At 32.8% G+C, this 21,008-nt stretch overlaps 3 protein-coding genes across 12 annotated transcripts in view; 2 read left to right on the top strand and 1 right to left on the bottom strand.

The window, feature by feature from the left end:
- LOC108736393 (tetratricopeptide repeat protein 30A) overlaps positions 1-1,000 on the top strand; it is a 3,443-nt gene extending 2,443 nt beyond the window's left edge. For both annotated transcript variants that reach the window (XM_025973394.1, XM_025973393.1), the window contains exons 8-10: positions 144-319; positions 441-649; positions 734-1,000. In XM_025973394.1, the coding sequence (XP_025829179.1) occupies positions 144-319; positions 441-649; positions 734-867 (519 nt within the window). In that variant the 3' untranslated portion in view covers positions 868-1,000. The remainder of the gene's footprint in view (positions 1-143; positions 320-440; positions 650-733) is intronic.
- LOC108736406 lies at positions 984-7,175 on the bottom strand. The gene is made up of 6 exons (XM_018468814.2): positions 6,742-7,175; positions 6,160-6,414; positions 5,397-5,609; positions 3,405-5,338; positions 3,048-3,343; positions 984-2,198 (listed from the first exon to the last, which is right to left on the bottom strand). The coding sequence occupies exons 1-6, from the start codon at positions 6,919-6,921 to the stop codon at positions 2,050-2,052; spliced, it is 3,027 nt and encodes a 1,008-aa protein (XP_018324316.1). The 5' UTR covers positions 6,922-7,175; the 3' UTR covers positions 984-2,049.
- Positions 7,176-7,536: 361 nt separating this feature from the next.
- LOC108736407 (RNA-binding protein Nova-1) overlaps positions 7,537-21,008 on the top strand; it is a 27,015-nt gene continuing 13,543 nt past the window's right edge. For 2 of the 9 annotated variants that reach the window (XM_025973401.1, XM_025973395.1), the window contains exons 1-2: positions 7,538-7,703; positions 7,949-8,395. In XM_025973401.1, coding sequence (XP_025829186.1) covers positions 8,278-8,395 — 118 coding nt within the window. In that variant the 5' untranslated portion in view covers positions 7,538-7,703; positions 7,949-8,277. Of the gene's footprint in view, positions 7,704-7,948; positions 8,396-8,424; positions 8,934-21,008 lie in introns of those variants that run through there. The other 7 variants (XM_025973402.1, XM_025973400.1, XM_025973397.1 and 4 more) reach the window with 6 other exon arrangements.

Genomic DNA, 21,008 nt, shown 5'->3' with positions numbered 1-21,008 from the left:
TCAGTTAATTTTAAAAAATATATGTATGCAGCACATAGGCAAATTCTTTGCTGTGGTCCGGTTAAATTAACCAATTAACAAATGAATTACTTAAAAACTATTTTTTTATATAGATATTAATTTATTTTTCTTGTTATTTTTAGTTGTTAAGTGTAAGTGCAGTTGTTTTGGCAAATCTGTGTGTCTCTTACATAATGACCTCCCAAAATGAAGAAGCTGAGGAACTTATGAGGAAAGTGGAGAAGGAGGAGGACCAACTGATTGCAGAAGACCCAGAAGTGAAGTGCTTTCATCTGTGCATTATTAACCTTGTCATTGGGTGAGTTACTTATTGTATATTTACTGCTTTTTAAGTGGTTAAAAAAGATATTAAAGTAACGGTTTATATAACATGTACATAATGTTTTATTAGTAGTTCATAACCAATATACATATTTTAGTACTCTTTACTGCTCAAAAGGAAACTACGAATTCGGCATTTCTCGTATAATAAAATCACTAGAACCTTTCACTAAAAAACTGGGCACAGACACATGGTATTATACCAAACGGTGCTTTCTCAGTATGATAGAAAACTTATCAAAGCATATGATCGTACTTAAAGACACGATATTGCAAGAGTGCATTACGTTTCTTGAGAATTGCGAGAGTAAGTTACAAAATGTTTTTTTTAATGCCAACTAGTTGAACGATGAATTTGTTCTATATTTTATGACAACATTATTCTTTGAAGTGCATGGCAAAAATGTAAAGACAATCGAATATTCGCCTTTTTCCGAAGAGGCAAATCAGATAAGTGGCAAACAGACAGTCACGTACGAAGCTCGAGCACTTAAATGCATCCTTTTAAAATTGCAAAATTATTAAAAATAGTAAGCCATCACATTTGCACCAAATAAAAATACTGTAAGTGGCACTGTATCACTATTTAGGAATTTTACCTGTATGTGTACATTATTGTATTTAAATAAAAAATAACTATATCGGTTATCTAAACATTTATTGTTAGTTTATATAAAAATCTACTACAACAAAAAACAGATTAAGTGATATATTCCCTTTTAGTAAGTAGCTTAGCTAAATTGCTCAATTTAGCAATGATTCCATACATATTATACATACATTCAAGATTACTTTAATAATAGTTTTTCTTGCATTTATTACATATTTAAGTAATATTTCTTTTTTATTACATAAAATTATTATGAGTAATAAAAGAGAACAATTCGTTATACTTTTATGTAAATTGTACTGAAATTCTTGTAGTGGCGATGTATATACGGAGGATTTAATAATATAACTGAATATAATTTATATAAATACTCATTATAAATAATTAACAATAACATGGCACGTTTCTTTGGTAAGCCCAACATATTTTATGAATAAAAGTAATTCAAAATATTAATTGTTTTAACCGCCACCAAGAAAGACAATCATTTTGAGTTGTGTAATTATACTTTTACACAATATATTCATAAGTACATTACCAGAATTTTGGTATATTTTCGGTAATATTAAAAAACGACTAATAATTTAACAATTATTACGGTATTGCAGAAAAACGTGGAAATTTGAAAGTCAAAATTTTAAAAACTTAACAAATTTCTTTTTTTAAATATGCAACAAAGATGAACCCTACAGATCAAAAATTTCTTCCACATTTTTAACAAAAAAACAAATAGAATTTTCAATTAAACTAAACAAAAGCTAGCTACTAAACATAATAAAATATCACACAATAATTTTTAACCAGTGGATTGAAGTAACCTATCAGAATCACAACCTAAAGTACTTATTCCATTTTAATTTTATTTTATACTGTTATCCCACAATTGCGACTGTTTTTCAGAAGCATTTTGAAAACTTAACAAGTTAGTAGAAAAATAGTTTGCTATTCTACGGAATATTAATGAATTAATAATAGTTAATTATGTAGGTACGTACTACCTGAAAGACTGATTATAATAATTATGCACTTATATATATAATTCGAGTATTGCTTAGTTTGAAAAAAGGAGAGAGCCATCTTTAAGAACTTTTACTCAATTATTCCACAATAGCGCTGGACGGAGTCTGATTAAGCCCGCAAGTGCCATCGCCGCGATAAACCAGATAATAACCTTGTTCTCCCCAACTCTTACCCCACGAATTCTTAACGATCCAGTAGGGCAACGTTTTCTTTAAGTACGGATATTCTAAAAGTAATATTAAAAATGTATTAATACCTATATACATCGTGTACAAACTGATGATATAAACCAGATTATACCACACTAGTTCCTGTCATTTTATTAAGTTCTTTGTTTATTTATTTATTTATTTACGACGGGCTCCAGAATTCAAAATACAAATTATACAAATAATGAATAGGTGGGCCAATAGATATAATAAAGAAACTAACGTAAAAATACAGTATTAAATAAAGTTCAAGACAATTAAAGGTTTTTTATTTTATTTTTGAAGAACCAACACCGACGTTTAGCCTCTATTTGCGAGACTTTTTTTAATACAGGCAAAACGTCGGTGTTGGTTCTTCAAAAATAAAAACCTTTCAACTCTAACTGCTTTGAGCTTTATTTAATATTATCCAAACTAAGGGGTGAAATGGAGAATAGATTAAAAATACAGTTTTGATTGGACTCTTTAATTCACAAAGATTCAATAAGAAAGGGAAAAACAAATGTCAACTTATAAACTGATGCAACAGATCCAGGCAACTTTTCACTAACCATTTACAAGTAATCTCGATCTAACCAAATCATTAAATAAATTGAATGTAAAATATAGAATCTGGTAATAATTATGGTCAAAACAATTCATAGGGAACCACTTTTGAACGTCAGAGGTCCTGTGTTGTATTAGCTCTAACTTAACTGAATAACAATCATAATATGGAGACCAATGTGAATTATTTCAAATTTCTCAGCCTGCAAATTTTGGTAGTAGGGGGAACGAGAATTTTTGTGTACATTTTTGGTCAATAGGCATACGCATTTCTTTTTCATTTTGATACTGAACCCAAAAAGAAACATGCAGATACTTACTATGCATCCCATAACCGACAATGAGCACTCCGTGGTCTAAACTTTTAGGATCACATAAAAACTTCCAGGGGTGAGAAACGCCCCCCAAGTAGAATTGCATAGCGTTCGCGTTAATGGCAATGGATATGGGGCCGTTCTTAACCAACCATTTGGCCATATCTGTTTCGTTGGTGCTAATGTTGACGGCCCCTGAAACTTTTACTTTAGTCAAACTGCTCCTGAAATGGCATTTCTCTTGTTCGCCTTCATACGGGTAATCGCTTTCTGTTTCCAAACCACCAAGTTTTTCTATCGAGCTTAAATAAAATGAAATTACATAATTATGTGTTTTAAACAATGTTTTAACGTTTATGTTACCGGTAAGCATTATCCATTAGTCCTCCGTTGCAACCTTCATCTATCGTGTCACAGTCCACTAGTTCTTGTTCAGAAAATTCCAGTAATTTCCCATTTTTTATGGCAAACTGACCTTCGACATTGCCGGTTACGCTAAAGGCCCAGCAACTGCCACATGTGCCCTGATTTTTTACTTCAGTCACAGCTCCCTTAGTTCTCCAATCGAATTCGATAGGTAGCTCCACTGTGTTCGGTATTTCGGCCCAACTGTTTCCGACTTCGTTATGATTCTTCAAATCTATTCGAAATCCTTTATATTTTCTGAATTCATCTTGAGTCAAATCTGCAAACATTGTTATCCCATATCTACCCGTGCCCTGCTCGTACTTGTTTAACAGATGGACGTATTTCATGTTTTCTTTGAAAACATTAAAACGGTAATTGTACTCTTTTTCGTCAGCATAGTTCTTACTGAAAGTGATTACAAAGTGATCAAATAGATCTTCATATTTTAACGAATTATGTTCATTTTTATTAGATTCTATAGATCTTTTTTCTTTGTGTCGGACACTACTGGTTTTAAAAGAATGCTGTACTTGGTCGTCATCACAAGTAATATTAACTTCTCGACCGTCATGTATCCATGGTCTATCCCAGATGGTAATTTCACAGATAGATGGGCCTTCTCCTACTAGTTCAATACACTGGTGAGAATCCTGAAGATCATTAGGGCTGCACTCAGTTGAAACGACCTTGGTCTTGATGTGATAAAGAAGACCTGCAACAACCTGCTTTTGTGCAGAAATAATCTCTATAACTTTGAGCCTGTTCGGCCGGCTCGATTGTAGATTAAGTTGCATTAGAGAACTATGAGCAAGATCGTTTATAATTGGGTCTGATACTGACACATCCCAAACACCCCCTGGTATTTGTCTGGGAACTCTGGATAGTTTCTTGTTGCCTTTATTTTTGTTATCATAACATTTGAACTTCAATATTTCCCTCTCTGACTTGTCGTTTGGAATTAATACTTTTGTTTTACATGATTCCATTTCTTCAGATTTTGATTTCTTCAAGTTTATTAAAAATGAGTAAACAACTCCTCCAAGTTTCTCATTTTTCTGTTGTTTTGGGTACAAAACTTCTACAACATCACATCTATTTGGGCCAAGCTTTTCTTCAACTACAAATTTGGCTAACATTCTGAGCCACTGCTTATTGTAAGGATTACTTTTTTTGAATGATGTTTTCGTTGAACCAGCTGGTGACCTTTTTCTTCTTTGGTGGTCTACAGGAATCGTACTTTCTCTCAATTGCGTTTGAACATCTTCAAGCTTTAAAGCACTACTGGTAGAACTGTTGTTGCTGATCACTTCTCCATTATTGTTGGGGATTGAGTCAATTTGTTGTACTTGAACTTCACCAGAAGGTGATTCTGCAGGACCCTCAGAACTTTGTGGTTTTGCAGTGTTTTCATTTTCAACGGACTGTACTTGTTTAGGAGTCTTGTGAAACTCAATTTGGGACTCTATATTGGCAAGAGCTGATGGGCTTATGAAGTCAGAATTTTCAATGTCAAAACGGCCTGAATTCGCTATTTCGTCAAAATTAGGCACATTGTTAGGCTCTTTATCGATAATCTTTGAAGGGTATCGATTACCGTAAGCATTTGTAATTTCGATTTCATTATCTATATCTTCTGGATACCGACGTTTTGGAGTATTAGGAAATGTGGGATTAGTAGTGTCAGTGAATTCTTGCGATACTGTACAATTATTTGCAATTATGTGCTTTTGCAAACTTATCCATGGCTTTTGCCAATATGTTATATGGCATATTTGAGATGGTACATTGGTATTTAATGGGCACAACTCTGGGGTTACTGTATTTACATCTTTAGCACATACAGTAGGGGCTACCTCAAGTAAAAGAATGTACTTAATTCCAGCTACAACCTAAAATAACAAACTTATTAGTCTTATTCAAACTTTCCTATGATTTTAAAAAACGCACTTGTTGTTGTACCCTTAATACATTTAAGAGTACATGTTTGTTTTCGCGCTCTGATTCGAGATGTTTTAATGCAGTTGTTATTAAATCAGGTAATCCTTCCACATTTTTATCAAGATCAATAACACATCCCAAACACTGATTAGAATTGCGGCGTACAGCTACGAACTCGTCAGAAATTTCACCTGATGGCGAAGCTTCATTGCTTGCTTGAACCTAAATAATGAATTATTCTGAAGGGTAATATTTCAAAATACAAACTGTGATTATAATATGTTTTTGCCCCAATCGCTAAGTCAGGTATTTAAACAAGAAAATATAATGTTTTGTAATCATGAATTAAATTACAAGAATATATAATGATAGAAAAGCTTATTACGAATAGAATGCTACCACTTTTAATTGCTAAATTAAATAAGGGAAAAAATAAAACTTTATTGCAGTAACTTTGTTAATGATCTAATTTAATGAATTTAAGTAACCAAAATTATCATAACATTAAAAAAAAAATGAAGAATTTGATAAGGAGTAGGAATATATTCCTTTGTATTTTTACTATCAATAGAATGTAATATTTTGACTTTTTAATTATTATATATAAACTTTTCTCCATTGAAAGCTTCTGGAAAACAATTTTGTTTTTTGATATGAATAAATTAAAGATATAAATTTATGATAATAGAAGATATGTTGCTTTCTTAGTTCTTTGAGTTTTTATAATAATCAGCTTGTTATTGCACTTACTGAGCTTGTGGGTAGCACTTACTGAGCTTGTGGGCTCCTCATTAACCTGCAGCACAGAACTTCTTTGTACAGGGACTTCTCCATTTAATTCACCCCTTTCAGTGGGTTCATATTTGGGATGGCAGATAGCCCCTGGCAATATTTCATACCTGTCAATTCCTTCTATTTTTTCAATGAATGCCTCACATGTGTGCACTTTGGGCCCACATCGAGGATCGTTTGGATTAAGGCGACATTCTACTTGAACTTCGATTTGTAAAAATAAGCCTTTTTCAGTCTAAAATAAAGTTGCATCATTTATGCTTGATCAATAATTTCTTAGATAAACTATGTAACTGATGCTCACACATGCAGTTACTATTACATTAGACCATTCTACTTATCTAAATAACAAATAAAATTAATAACAAAAACTGTTTTGCGATACAAGGTTAACCGTCTTTTAAGTGATAAATACATAATAGGATAAATATAAACATTTGTCATGTGACAAACATTTCTATTTTTTATGTACCCCATGGTCTCTGTTTTTCTTTAATATCTTAAGACCAACTACCTACTGTCTTCATTAAGTAATTAATAAAAAGATATATAAATTTCTAACCTTTTGCGCATTTTCTAAAACTCCAACGTTGTAATTGTATATTCGATTAGGATCAGTATTGAAATAATTCAGTATACCCCAAATGTGAGGGGTGTAATTCTCATTGGTTTCATTAATTGGTTCCCCATTAACACAAAAAAATATTAAAATGAACAACACCGTGTTGAGCATCTTCGCCATTTTCACAACACCCACAACACTTATTAGACTGTTAGAGACTTATTGAAACTTAAATCACAATATCAACGCAACGCTGACTCGTAATGTTAACAATGGCTAACAATCATACTAAATACTAACCATATACTAACAAACACCTGATTGCTAGATAACAAGAAACAAAGAATGAACGGTAAATTTAATTTTTATAGTAGGCAACCTGCAAGGCGTAAGCTTTGTAACTGATTAATTAGGATTGATTAAGGTTCAGATTTTGCAAAATTACGAGGCAGCAATTATCGAAAGAACATAACAGCAAAACTTTCTGAATAAAAGCAATATATGATAACATTAGATAACTCAGCATAATGTTATCATTAATAATGTCAAGGCTTTATTAATTAAAAAGAAGTATTTTTGTAATTGCATGTTTTTATTCCTAAAATCCTAAAGCGGCGGAAACTTTAACTAATCGTAAAATTTAACGTAGTCTAATTTGAAATTGCAACGAAAGTGAAATTATGTGTTTGTTTAATACATTGCGGCCTTTTCGATTCAGGAAACTTCATTTCGGACAATTTGACCACAAACAATTGTCATTTTTAATTAGGGTAAAATATCTTGTTATCTGTGTTTTTGTTACATTATTTTTAGTTAAATCAAATGTCATATACATTTTGTCGTGTTGTCGTTTCAGAAATCGTTTCATTTAAAATTTATGTCGCTTTTCATTAACCCATCTACATATTTGTGGTCGTTCCAATGAATTTATAGTGTTGGAGGGTCGAAGCAATAATCAATGGGTAAATATTAAAAAATATATATTTTTTAACAAAGCGGCATTTTTAAAAATTAATTACTGTTTTGATGAAAAGATAAGCTTTAAAATTTTGTGCATAAACAGTAATTGTTACTAAGCATTGTCATTTTTGGCTGAAGAACGTTTTTATTGGCTAGACTATCTATAATTATTACAAGCATTATTAGTTTTAGCTAAAATACCGTTTGTATTGGCCAAATAGTCGGTAATTGTTACAAGCATTGTTAGTTTTAGCTGGAAAACGTTTTTATTGGCCGTACGGAATTATTGAAATTGTGATTTATGATTGGCAGTATGCTGCATCATCGTTAACAAGAGTTTATTAGACGGAAGAATTTAAATTTGCAAGTGAAAAAGGTGGGGGGGTCGTTTTAACATAATAATAATAATTTGACCGAAGGCAGAGTTAGTAAAAATCAACAGAACGCGCCTCACGGCTCTAGTGGCATTGTGAATCTGTCTTGTCTACGGTAAGTTTCGAGCGCTAGCGAAGTTGAAAGATACCTACTAACGCCGCGAATAAACGCTTTATGCTAATGGACATCTAAACTTTCAAGATGGCCGCCGATTCGGGAATGGATACGTGTCCGTCGCCAGAAATTGCCGATTCCAGGAAAAGACCTCTGGACGGGGACATCGAGAACGTAGATTCGAAACGTTCACATTTTAGCTCAGGTAATTTTTTTGTGCTGTTGCATTGTTGATTGTTGTGAAAATCAGTGGCGGTTACTTAACGATTGTTGCGTATCTATACTATGTATCAATTGTCGCAATGACGTTTGTGTCCGTGAAGTTGTCATCACACATGCTGTTTTTATTTCGGTTTGTACCTAGCGCAAATGAAAGGGGCATTCTTCGGATTAAAATGATTGCGTAAGTGTAAACAATGAAGTTCGCAATCAAAAGTGCGTGAATATTGACAGCTACAGCTGCAGTGGGTGTGATAGTACGGCAACATGTTGACAGCCCGATCAGCTGTAGTTTTTGAAGTTTTGCGCGAGAACCACGTCGTCTGCATCGTGAATAATTTGTGACGTATTGAGGCTGCATATGGTGTGCTGTTACCTTCTTGTACAGTTCTATTTCTCCGCCTTGAGGTCGAGGTTAATTTTCTGGCATCTCGTTATAGCTCCTGGCCATACTAGGCACGATTAAATGATAAACAATTCGGATACCTTCTATCTTGATAGTTTGTTATACACTTTACCTGCTGGTGAGTTTTCATTTGGCCGATTTTTCGAAAAACTCGTCGCACCCATTCATTGTTTTGCTTCAGCTCATCATTTGTGTATTATATCACAAATATTTTTCGCATTTTTGCCTCTTTAACATTTGTCACTGGGACTATTGGTGTGATCAATCAAATTACATCATCATCTGACCATGACTTTTGTTTATGACACGACTAATAAATTCACTTTCTTTTTCCTAGTACTGCTTTGGTAGGTAAATAGGTAACACATTTACCTATAATATTATATCATAGATATAGTCTGTAGCCTACCAATTTTATCGACCCCACAGTTCGTCATGGATTATTTTTATTAATCATTCCTTCATCTTGTAAATTTCTTCACTAATTCAGTGTCCTTTCGACCTATTGTTATCTTTTCAACTAGGTACGTACCTATCAAGTATATAGTTGCTTTGCTTCTGCAGAATTTTTATTTTTTTGAGCTGAATTTTTTCGAAATGTTATAATATTCGGTTCCATCAACAAAACCAAAAAATAAAAAGAGAATTCCGTGTATGTATGCATCTTACTGAATATTTTCTATATTTTAAAAACCAGGTTTTATATCAAAAGGTTTCATTAATTATCTAGTGTTATTATAGGTACCTAGGTTTTCTTTGATGAATCATACAAATTAACTTTTGAAAAACACTTTTATCAGTAAATGCTTTGCAAAAGTGGTATTGTAATATTTTACTATCGTAAAAATGTGGATTAAGTTGACTAAATTCAACCTATTGTTTTCTGTTTAAAATATTCTCCGGGAAAAGAACAACGATAGCAAATATTATTCTAAACATATGTGTAAATTAATTGTATCTACAGTGCGTTTAAATCTTGTTTATGTATGTAACATACATAGCAGAAAATATGCGATGTCATTTGGGCTATACCCTGTTTAATTTTCGTTATTTTTGCTAGTTACTGTATGTGTGCAAGTCTAGCATTGGCTTACAATTAAAGTCATTATCATTATTATTTGTTCGTAATATGCATGTGCGTTCAAGGTCGAGTATACATCAACTTTTACATTACAATTGAGTTTTTACAAGCATCTGTTTTTACGTAATTTCTTTGCTGGTTTTTAAAAACTTAAAAATTTTCGAATCTTAATTGTATATTCGATTAGGATCAGTATTGAAATAATTCAGTATACCCCAAATGTGAGGGGTGTAATTCTCATTGGTTTCATTAATTGGTTCCCCNACTGATTTTTAGGATCTTTCTTTTAATGTAATTGCGAAGACGATTTGATTGAAATTTGGTCTATCGATATCTGCCATTTGTTAAAATTTTGTTTTTTGATTAGCGTTATTATCTCTGTTAATAATGCATATACACAATAATGAATCTTAAGTTATTTGGGTAGTTTAGAACGGCATAAACCTTCAGATGCCCTTGAGGCCCTACCTAACTAACTGAATAATGCTTTTTTTTTCATCGCTTAGGAATATGAGGTTCCAATAGGAAAGGACAGCACGAACGAAGCGAGTGTTGCCATTGCCGCTCATTTCTTTTGCTTACAGCAATGCGAGCCAAGAAAAACTTATTTTTGGTTCATTTGATTAGGTGTATGTTGGGTTTGGTTGTTTTAGTTACTTTTTTTAAATCTGTAAAACTATCTAAAGGAATGGTTTCCGCGCCCAATATACAGGGTGAGTCATTAGGCCACCAGCCCACCTTCTCTCTATTTTTGTGCAGTGGCGTTTCATTGGCTCACCCTGTATTAGGACAAGCCTTCTCCGTGAAAATAAAGGTGACTTCGCACCGCCCGTGATTTTGCACACCGGGCCGGGCCAACACGTCGTGGGAAACTCGCGTCCGATCCGTTGTATACGATTACCTTTATTAGTGTTTTTCTGCCATCCGACTATAATGAAACTGTTGTTGGTTTTACACAGTTAGCCTCTGCATTTGAAATTAACAACTTACTGCGTAATTTCTCATGTAGTCCGGTCTTTTTACGCCATTAACTTTTACAAAAATTCAAATCGAAAATTTTCCGCACATAAAGCCAATTGGATGACTGCAAAAGTTAGAGGTAGTCAAAGGTCACGAAAACAATTTTTAAAGCTAATTATCTGCTGCGAAAACCTGGGCATTGCGCTGCCCGCGTTCTCATACTACCTTAGAAGTGGAATGCAAGGCGCGTTTTTCTTTTTTTAGATCGTATCTCCTTTAGACCTAATCTATTTTGTTTATTTTTGTTCGCCATTTCTGACTTGTTCCTTTATATTTTCATTTTCATCGGCATAATCTCAGCGGAAAATAAGAGACAAACCCTTTTGCTGTGAGTCTAAATCTTTTCCCACCCAAATTTGAATCTGGTCTCTGAATTGTATAATGACATCAATTGTGGATGCAGAAAAGTAAAATTGCTATGTTCCATAGTGTGTGGTTCTTATCGAGGTCAGATAATCGTTTAATTTGAATTCAACGATGATGAAATCTCATTGCGTTATCTTACGCTGAGATGATAACTGAAAATATGGAAGAACGGGAAGTTAGTGAAGACCAACAATAATCATTAAAATTATGGCATAATTTACCCACGGATTAGGCCTACAGGAAATACCACGTAAAATAAATACGCCTTGAATTCTATCTCAAAGGCGGTGTGTGAAACGAATGCAGCCTTATATGTGGAAAACTATTCGTTTTGCAAAAATTTTGTGTAGTACCTTTTTTATTCAGATCTGTGTTAGAAACAAATTTTACTAATTTTACTATAATTAAAATTAACGTAAATTAATTAAAATTCTCACGAATACGAATCCTTAAATATAATTTTAAGTAGTTCCACCTGATTGTTGAGTTTTTAATAACACGTAAATCACAATATTTAAGTCGTTTGTCATCATAACTTATCGCGGTTTGTTGCTAATCGTAGTGTATTAGGCACTCACTAATCATATTAATATTTCATCGTTAAATAGAAATAGTTATACCAATAAGCGATAAGAATTGTAACACATATTGCCCGTTTTTTATTTTTTAAAATATTGTAGAGTATAGGGTTATCGGGTGACTGAGAGCTTGGACTTATGAGATTGTGTCTACTTTGGTCTGTCGACATAAACACGAAAAGAAAATTATGATTTCTGAGGTATGGAAATTCATAAATAGCTTGTAATAAGCCCTGGATTCTGCCATGACTACAGGGTTGGAAAAAAACAGTTTTTTATTAAAATTGTGTTGAATACGTTTTAAATATGTGTTCAGGTGTTTTAAATAATTTTTTATCTTTAATTTGAGTACATTGTACATGTTTTAAAAAAGTTTTTTTATCGTGTATTAATAACGTCATTAATTACTTATGTTTCTAACAGTGTTTAAAATACGTACTTCAAACATGCCAACACTGTGAGATGTTTTCTTTATTTCATAACCAACAAGTTTCTTTTTTGTTTTTGTTTGAAATAATCTTTATTTAAGACATGTTTTATTTAGAAAGTGTTTTAACAGTGTTTAAGTTAGGGTAACGTAAAAGAGACAGCCCTATATGTACGTCCACTTCTATTGAAAGCAGGGTTGGCATGTTTAAAACAAATAATTTTAAAACACGTTTCTTAAACACTGTTTAAAACACAATCTAAATAACAACACATTAAAGTGTATTGAATAGTGTTTAAAACAAAAAAATGTGACACATTAAACATTCTTTAAATTCCTTCGGCCAGGGTAAAAGTACTTGTTGGTAAGATACGAAATAAACATCTCAGAGGGTTGACATGTTAGAAACAGAAACTTAACTAGGTCAACAGACTACGATAAAAAAAACTAGTTTAAAACAAATTTAAAACGTTTAAAACATATGTTCANGCATTCTGACGATGAGATAACAATATTTGTTGTCGTTTTAAATCACTAATCAATTGTACCACTTAACTTAAGCTCTTGCATAATTATCATTAATTCGCAAATATTATTGGAATGTGTAATCCTAAGTCTATTATTTCGTTAATGTATTATTGAGTTATTATTGTTTATAATTATATTAACTTAGAAGAGAAATGCAATTATTTTTATCTTTACTGGGATATACCTAGTAGGTAAATAATTTTTGAAATTTTACTGAGAAATTTTGGTAAAGTTCATAGTCGTAATTTATGATAGACGGACATTTTCGGGTTCCTGTTTACGTAACCTTAACTTGCTCTTTACTCTTGCTTTATCGTTTTAATAAACTAATTATTATGTTATCGCGTTATTTTCTAAAGGCTCCGTTTCACAGCGCGTAGACTGCCGTGCCAAGCGTTCTACGCTCCGGGTGATCGGCTTGACGCGCCATGGAGCGAGGAGACGCGTCCCTTTTCGAGCATCATAAACTAATCATATTAATATTTCATCGTTAAATAGAAATAGTTATACCAATAAGCGATAAGAATTGTAACACATATTGCCCGTTTTTTATTTTTTAAAATATTGTAGAGTATAGGGTTATCGGGTGACTGAGAGCTTGGACTTATGAGATTGTGTCTACTTTGGTCTGTCGACATAAACACGAAAAGAAAATTATGATTTCTGAGGTATGGAAATTCATAAATAGCTTGTAATAAGCCCTGGATTCTGCCATGACTACAGGGTTGGAAAAAAACAGTTTTTTATTAAAATTGTGTTGAATACGTTTTAAATATGTGTTCAGGTGTTTTAAATAATTTTTTATCTTTAATTTGAGTACATTGTACATGTTTTAAAAAAGTTTTTTTATCGTGTATTAATAACGTCATTAATTACTTATGTTTCTAACAGTGTTTAAAATACGTACTTCAAACATGCCAACACTGTGAGATGTTTTCTTTATTTCATAACCAACAAGTTTCTTTTTTGTTTTTGTTTGAAATAATCTTTATTTAAGACATGTTTTATTTAGAAAGTGTTTTAACAGTGTTTAAGTTAGGGTAACGTAAAAGAGACAGCCCTATATGTACGTCCACTTCTATTGAAAGCAGGGTTGGCATGTTTAAAACAAATAGTTTTAAAACACGTTTCTTAAACACTGTTTAAAACACAATCTAAATAACAACACATTAAAGTGTATTGAATAGTGTTTAAAACAAAAAAATGTGACACATTAAACATTCTTTAAATTCCTTCGGCTAGGGTAAAAGTACTTGTTGGTAAGATACGAAATAAACATCTCAGAGGGTTGACATGTTAGAAACAGAAACTTAACTAGGTCAACAGACTACGATAAAAAAAACTAGTTTAAAACAAATTTAAAACGTTTAAAACATATGTTCAAAATAAATATTTAAAACATATTAACACATGTTTAAAATGTTTTCAGAAATTTAACAAAAAAATGTTTTTTTCCAACCCTGATTATAAGTATTTTATTAGTGCGTGACTCCACCAGAAGAGAACGAAATCTCGCTGAAATACGTAGTCCTTATTTTAAAAAAATTTGTGGTACCTGCGCAAAAGTGGGCCCCTTTTTTCTTCATTTATGTTATATTTTCTGAATCTATCAAATTGTATATTAGTCAAAAAGATCAAATTAAACTTAAAAAAAATGTATCTTTACAAAGACTTCTTTGCAGAAAGCGTTGGGGTATGCATGCATCATTTGTTAACCTACTTTTGCTGAGAGTTAATTACCCCGGTCGGAGAGGGGAAAAGGGTGCCTTAATGTGCGGCTGGAGAGTTAAAAATTAGTAATCAAACGAAATAAACTACACATGAAAAATAAAAGTTTCACCATTTTACGAGTTCGTGATTTTTGACGGTTTTACAAAATAATTTATTTATTTTCCATGTAGATTATAATATCTGGTATCCACATAATGTTTAACAGCTTCACCGATTGTGAATCAAATTTCGCAGATGTGCCTCGTGCGGCCAGTTATTTATTGAACATTCTGTATTCAATGCGTCTGTTGTCTTTGTATTTTTAGAATAATAGGAAGTAATAACTGTGGGGTTTCTTATACTAACCACTTGCGTAAGATAGTAAATTTATCGGCAAATTCTGCCTCGCAGAGGCAAAATTAGGTCGATTGCAAATCGAAACTCGAGCCGCGTGTACAATTGATACTCGCTATCAGAGAGCCGCCCTAGTACCTACAAATGATTTTATTTTCTAACCGTTGTGTACATTGTAAATACGTATATATAACATGTATAATATCCACTAAAAAAGAAATATAGATACGAGGTACGATTTGTTCAGGTGTGTGTGTGTGTGTGTGTATATGTATAGTGTATATGCAGCACTGTTTTTGTATTGTAAGCGCGTCGCTTAAAATATCAATTGGTACTGTAAAAAAATGTTATGTGAGAAATATCGAAATCGGAAGTCTGCCCCTGAATTTCCGAAAAAAAAAATGTGGTTTGGGTGCGACCCGATAGGTTCACCCAACTAACTTCCCAGTGGACAGAATAAAAATATCATATGTTCTATTTCATCATCATCATCATAGGGTCGTCAGTCCTAAGACTGGTTAGACACGTACCTCCACTCTTTCCTATCCTGAGCTAATCTTCACATTTCCCTAAAACTAGAACAACCCACATCATTAACTATTTGCGAACAGTAATCTAATCCAGGTCTACCTCTACCCCTCCTAACTCCTGTTTCTGCCTCTAATACCTATGTCTCTGACTAGACCTTCATGTCTGAGAAGGTGTCCTACCAACCTATCTCGCCTATTTTTTATTGACTTCCGGTTCTCATATTCTTTCTATTTATCATTATTTTTATTATTATTACTACGTATTCGTATGCTTTTTTCTTATTAAGGCAAGCGCACATACATCGGAAGCTTGGAACGGGCGCACGGCGTCGGCAGTAATTTATTTTTTATGCAATTGTTCTTAACATGCAATAATAGAACAGTAGAACCTCTTCAAGTCCAACTTCGATAAGTCGAAAACCGCCAAAACTTGAAAAAATGTTTTGTTCCCTTCTTTTCAAGCGCCAAAACCTACATTACTCGAAATCTCAACCCTCTATTAGCCGAAATAATCAGCGAGTCCCTGCAAGCCATTTTGGTACATATTTCTCCAACATAGCAATGTTTTATTTTACAACCTTTACAACTCGATGATTTGAAACTTATTACGTCTACGATTCGAAGAAAACTAAGTTATCGACTTTAAGGATTTGCCGACATTGTGAGTACACCAAATCTTAACCTCTAATACAAGTCAAATCAAAAAACTATAACTCTCTATAATTTTTTTGGCCTCTCCCTTGATGTTCGAGTTATAGAGGTTCTACTGTAATTAGAGATGGGTCAGGGATCCGGTACCCGGCACTTTTTTTAGAATCCGGTCGGGTACCGGACAAAGTAATTCTACCAGATAAAAAAGGCAATAACAAACAAACATCAGCAATAATAAATTGGGATAAGTCGTTTGTCCTAATTTGTTTTATTTATTGATTACTGTACTAAATTATTTATTTCGACCACCTCCACGCCTGACCGTCAACTAATTACCCCTTTATCATCCCTCCCAACTCCAACCTCGTATACGGGTCTGGAGTAAATATTACCTTAATCCAAATAATATCATCTCCAGATTGTAGGAAAAACGTCCTCCCTTCCTCTACAGTACGTATAAAAGTATTTGAAATTTCCACCCCATTGAAATATCGTATATCTGTATCCTACAGGCTAATATACAAGTTCCTTTTTCCTGTATGCATATTATGTGACTATTTTCAGTTTGCGGAATTGTAACAGATTATTCGTACCTATGTATATAAAAATTACTTAACAATAATGTTTGCCAGGTACATGTACTGTTGCCAAAACGCAACATTTGCTTTGTTTTACAGATTGTCATGTGCACATTTTTGCGTTTTCACCATTTTATATGTTTACATGAAAATTGCATACATACGCACGATACGTCCACGTACATTGAAAATAGAGTTGTTTAATCCGCCTAGACTTTATTTAATGTAAACAGTATAGTTGCCCGTCTACTTGTTACAGAGGGTTTTTGATGAAATACTAGAATGGAACTAAAATGTAAAAATAGTTACAAAATTTATTGATCAGCGTACAGCCTACATACCTATTTTCGTTTAAGATGTTTGGTTCATATCTACTAATGTTGAAATCTATGCTAAAGACTTTTTTACGTGGGAAGGGTGGTATAGGTAAAAGAAAATACAAAATGTGTTGATGTCGGACCTTACCAACGTAACTACACTAAAACGAATACAGTTTACAGTTAAACACTACGTAATTCAGAAATTCTGGATACGCCACTGCATACTACAATCAGTCAAGATCGTAAAAGAGAAGTTCGAACTCGAGCTCGATCCCTTGTAATTTGACGTAACTATTGCAGCTACATCCTTGTAATTTTGTATGTTTAATAAGGCCCATTCGAATATATACAGTGCTAAATTTCATTTATAAATCTGTAATTATTCTCGAGTTATTAGAGTCTGAAAAGTGCTATTTTTGTCATTTACTCGCGCACCTTGACTCACCCATCAAAAATGTAGACCACTTCTAGGTGACTTAGAAACTTGAAAGTTGGCATCAAGGCAGATCATTAATTAGTTATATACAAAGGAAAAAAAACTGAAAATTACAAATTATCAATTTTTGACAATGTTATTAAAGAAAAGTGACAAAAATCCAAAGCTAATTTTGGTGCAAACCATTAAACTGATTTTTAGGATCTTTCTTTTAATGTAATTGCGAAGACGATTTGATTGAAATTTGGTCTATCGATATCTGCCATTTGTTAAAATTTTGTTTTTTGATTAGCGTTATTATCTCTGTTAATAATGCATATACACAATAATGAATCTTAAGTTATTTGGGTAGTTTAGAACGGCATAAACCTTCAGATGCCCTTGAGGCCCTACCTAACTAACTGAATAATGCTTTTTTTTTCATCGCTTAGGAATATGAGGTTCCAATAGGAAAGGACAGCACGAACGAAGCGAGTGTTGCCATTGCCGCTCATTTCTTTTGCTTACAGCAATGCGAGCCAAGAAAAACTTATTTTTGGTTCATTTGATTAGGTGTATGTTGGGTTTGGTTGTTTTAGTTACTTTTTTTAAATCTGTAAAACTATCTAAAGGAATGGTTTCCGCGCCCAATATACAGGGTGAGTCATTAGGCCACCAGCCCACCTTCTCTCTATTTTTGTGCAGTGGCGTTTCATTGGCTCACCCTGTATTAGGACAAGCCTTCTCCGTGAAAATAAAGGTGACTTCGCACCGCCCGTGATTTTGCACACCGGGCCGGGCCAACACGTCGTGGGAAACTCGCGTCCGATCCGTTGTATACGATTACCTTTATTAGTGTTTTTCTGCCATCCGACTATAATGAAACTGTTGTTGGTTTTACACAGTTAGCCTCTGCATTTGAAATTAACAACTTACTGCGTAATTTCTCATGTAGTCCGGTCTTTTTACGCCATTAACTTTTACAAAAATTCAAATCGAAAATTTTCCACACATAAAGCCAATTGGATGACTGCAAAAGTTAGAGGTAGTCAAAGGTCACGAAAACAATTTTTAAAGCTAATTATCTGCTGCGAAAACCTGGGCATTGCGCTGCCCGCGTTCTCATACTACCTTAGAAGTGGAATGCAAGGCGCGTTTTTCTTTTTTTAGATCGTATCTCCTTTAGACCTAATCTATTTTGTTTATTTTTGTTCGCCATTTCTGACTTGTTCCTTTATATTTTCATTTTCATCGGCATAATCTCAGCGGAAAATAAGAGACAAACCCTTTTGCTGTGAGTCTAAATCTTTTCCCACCCAAATTTGAATCTGGTCTCTGAATTGTATAATGACATCAATTGTGGATGCAGAAAAGTAAAATTGCTATGTTCCATAGTGTGTGGTTCTTATCGAGGTCAGATAATCGTTTAATTTGAATTCAACGATGATGAAATCTCATTGCGTTATCTTACGCTGAGATGATAACTGAAAATATGGAAGAACGGGAAGTTAGTGAAGACCAACAATAATCATTAAAATTATGGCATAATTTACCCACGGATTAGGCCTACAGGAAATACCACGTAAAATAAATACGCCTTGAATTCTATCTCAAAGGCGGTGTGTGAAACGAATGCAGCCTTATATGTGGAAAACTATTCGTTTTGCAAAAATTTTGTGTAGTACCTTTTTTATTCAGATCTGTGTTAGAAACAAATTTTACTATAATTAAAATTAACGTAAATTAATTAAAATTCTCACGAATACGAATCCTTAAATATAATTTTAAGTAGTTCCACCTGATTGTTGAGTTTTTAATAACACGTAAATCACAATATTTATCGTTTAATTTATCATAACTTATCGCGGTTTGTTGCTAATCGTAGTGTATTAGGCACTCTTTAAAATTGCTTATTGTGATTTTATTGTTACTTTAAATAAATTCAAATAAAACTTAAAATTGAATAAAATTTTATCATTTCAATATCTATAATTGGATATGCAGATATCTTGTGAAGAATGCACTTTAGTGAAAAGGTTTATAGGACCATTTTTGTAGAAAATTTAATATTCTACGAGTTTCTTATTAAAGTTTTTATCTAACTTCAACCGCTCCTACGATAACAAAGAAAATGTCAATTATCGTAAAAATCGGTTTTCGGTACCGACATAGACAAAACGGTTGAAGTTACAGTAAAATTGTAATAATAATTTTGAAGAGTGCCTAAAATATTATGAAAATGAGCGAAATGATGATAAATATTGTAATTTACGTGTTATTTAAATGGAGAAAATTATAATTAAGGGTACATATTTTGTGAGATGTTTTTTTGAGGTAAATAACCAAATTTTGATGTCAGCGAAAAAAATGTTCGCTGCAAATGAAGATAAATATTGTAATTTAGGTGTTATTATTTTGTGAGATGTTTTTTTGAGGTAAATAACCAAATTTTGATGTCAGCGAAAAAAAAATGTTCGCTGCAAATGAAGCACCCACATACATATAGGTACACAGTTATAGTAGAGATTGATTACATAAGTTGTGCGGTAGTATTCTCGAGTATAATTTATTACAGAGAATCATACTAATTGCGAATTGTACACGTAGGTATGCAATATTGTACATTGTAAATTATTGTAGGTAGTAGTATTAGTTGTTGTCAATTTGTAATTCAGGTTTGCCACACAACGATATAAATATTTACTATACTATCTTGTTTTATTTTATGCGCTACGTATTTCAGGTGTGTGTGTTAGTAGGTCTAGGCTATTTATGTTGCCGAGTGCAACTTGACTTTACATTATACATACATATATTCTCTATTCATAATTAATTAGGAAAGAGACATGCGTTCAAGGTAAACCGGCAGCCACAACAAGTGGTGGTGAGGTGTTGTAAAAATTTGCTTGGACTTATTGGATAGAAAGAAAAAAAATGAAACGAAGAACCAGCAAAAATTATCGCTCCTTGAATGCAAAAAATTACATAAAGCGGTATCTAAATTGTAGCTAGATTCTTTTCATACAACCCAAGAGGCCTTGAATTCCGTGATTATATTGATATTCGCACCATAATACCTAGGGTAATAATAATTTTTGAACAAAATAAAACTACACTTAGGATTTTTATTAAGAAAAGAACCGTTCATATACAGGGTGATCCAAAAAGTACGTAATATGCTCATTGTAGTCAAACCATAAGTTTAATCGAAATCTTTTCAAACAAAACTTATGAAAAAAAAGTGAAATAAAATCTTGAAAATTAAACGCATAAATCAAAACTTTCAATACATGTACCTTAGCTCGCTCGAGCCTATCCTTATCTACATCCTTGCTAAAGAAGGGGACAACTATCTTAAAATACGTGTATACAGTGGAATTCGTTTATTATGACTCCGCCTATACTGACCAACCGCTTAATATGAAGTAATTGCAGTGTTGTTTGGTTTTCATATTAAATTCTCTATAGGAAAGTTTGGATATAATGACTCCGTTTAAAATGATATATCGTTTATTATGACTGATTCTCAAGAAATCATATCCGGCTATAGTGACCCAAATGATTAATAATAACATTTTCGCTCATTTTTCTGACCCTTCTTATGTATATTGATATTACAATTCATCGTTCTTTTT

The sequence above is a fragment of the Agrilus planipennis genome, unplaced genomic scaffold (genome assembly GCF_000699045.2).
Source record: "Agrilus planipennis isolate EAB-ADULT unplaced genomic scaffold, Apla_2.0 scaffold149, whole genome shotgun sequence".
Taxonomy (NCBI): Eukaryota; Metazoa; Arthropoda; class Insecta; order Coleoptera; family Buprestidae; genus Agrilus; species Agrilus planipennis.
The sequence above is the reverse complement of the archived record's forward strand: the minus strand, read 5'-3'. Positions and strand labels throughout refer to the sequence as shown.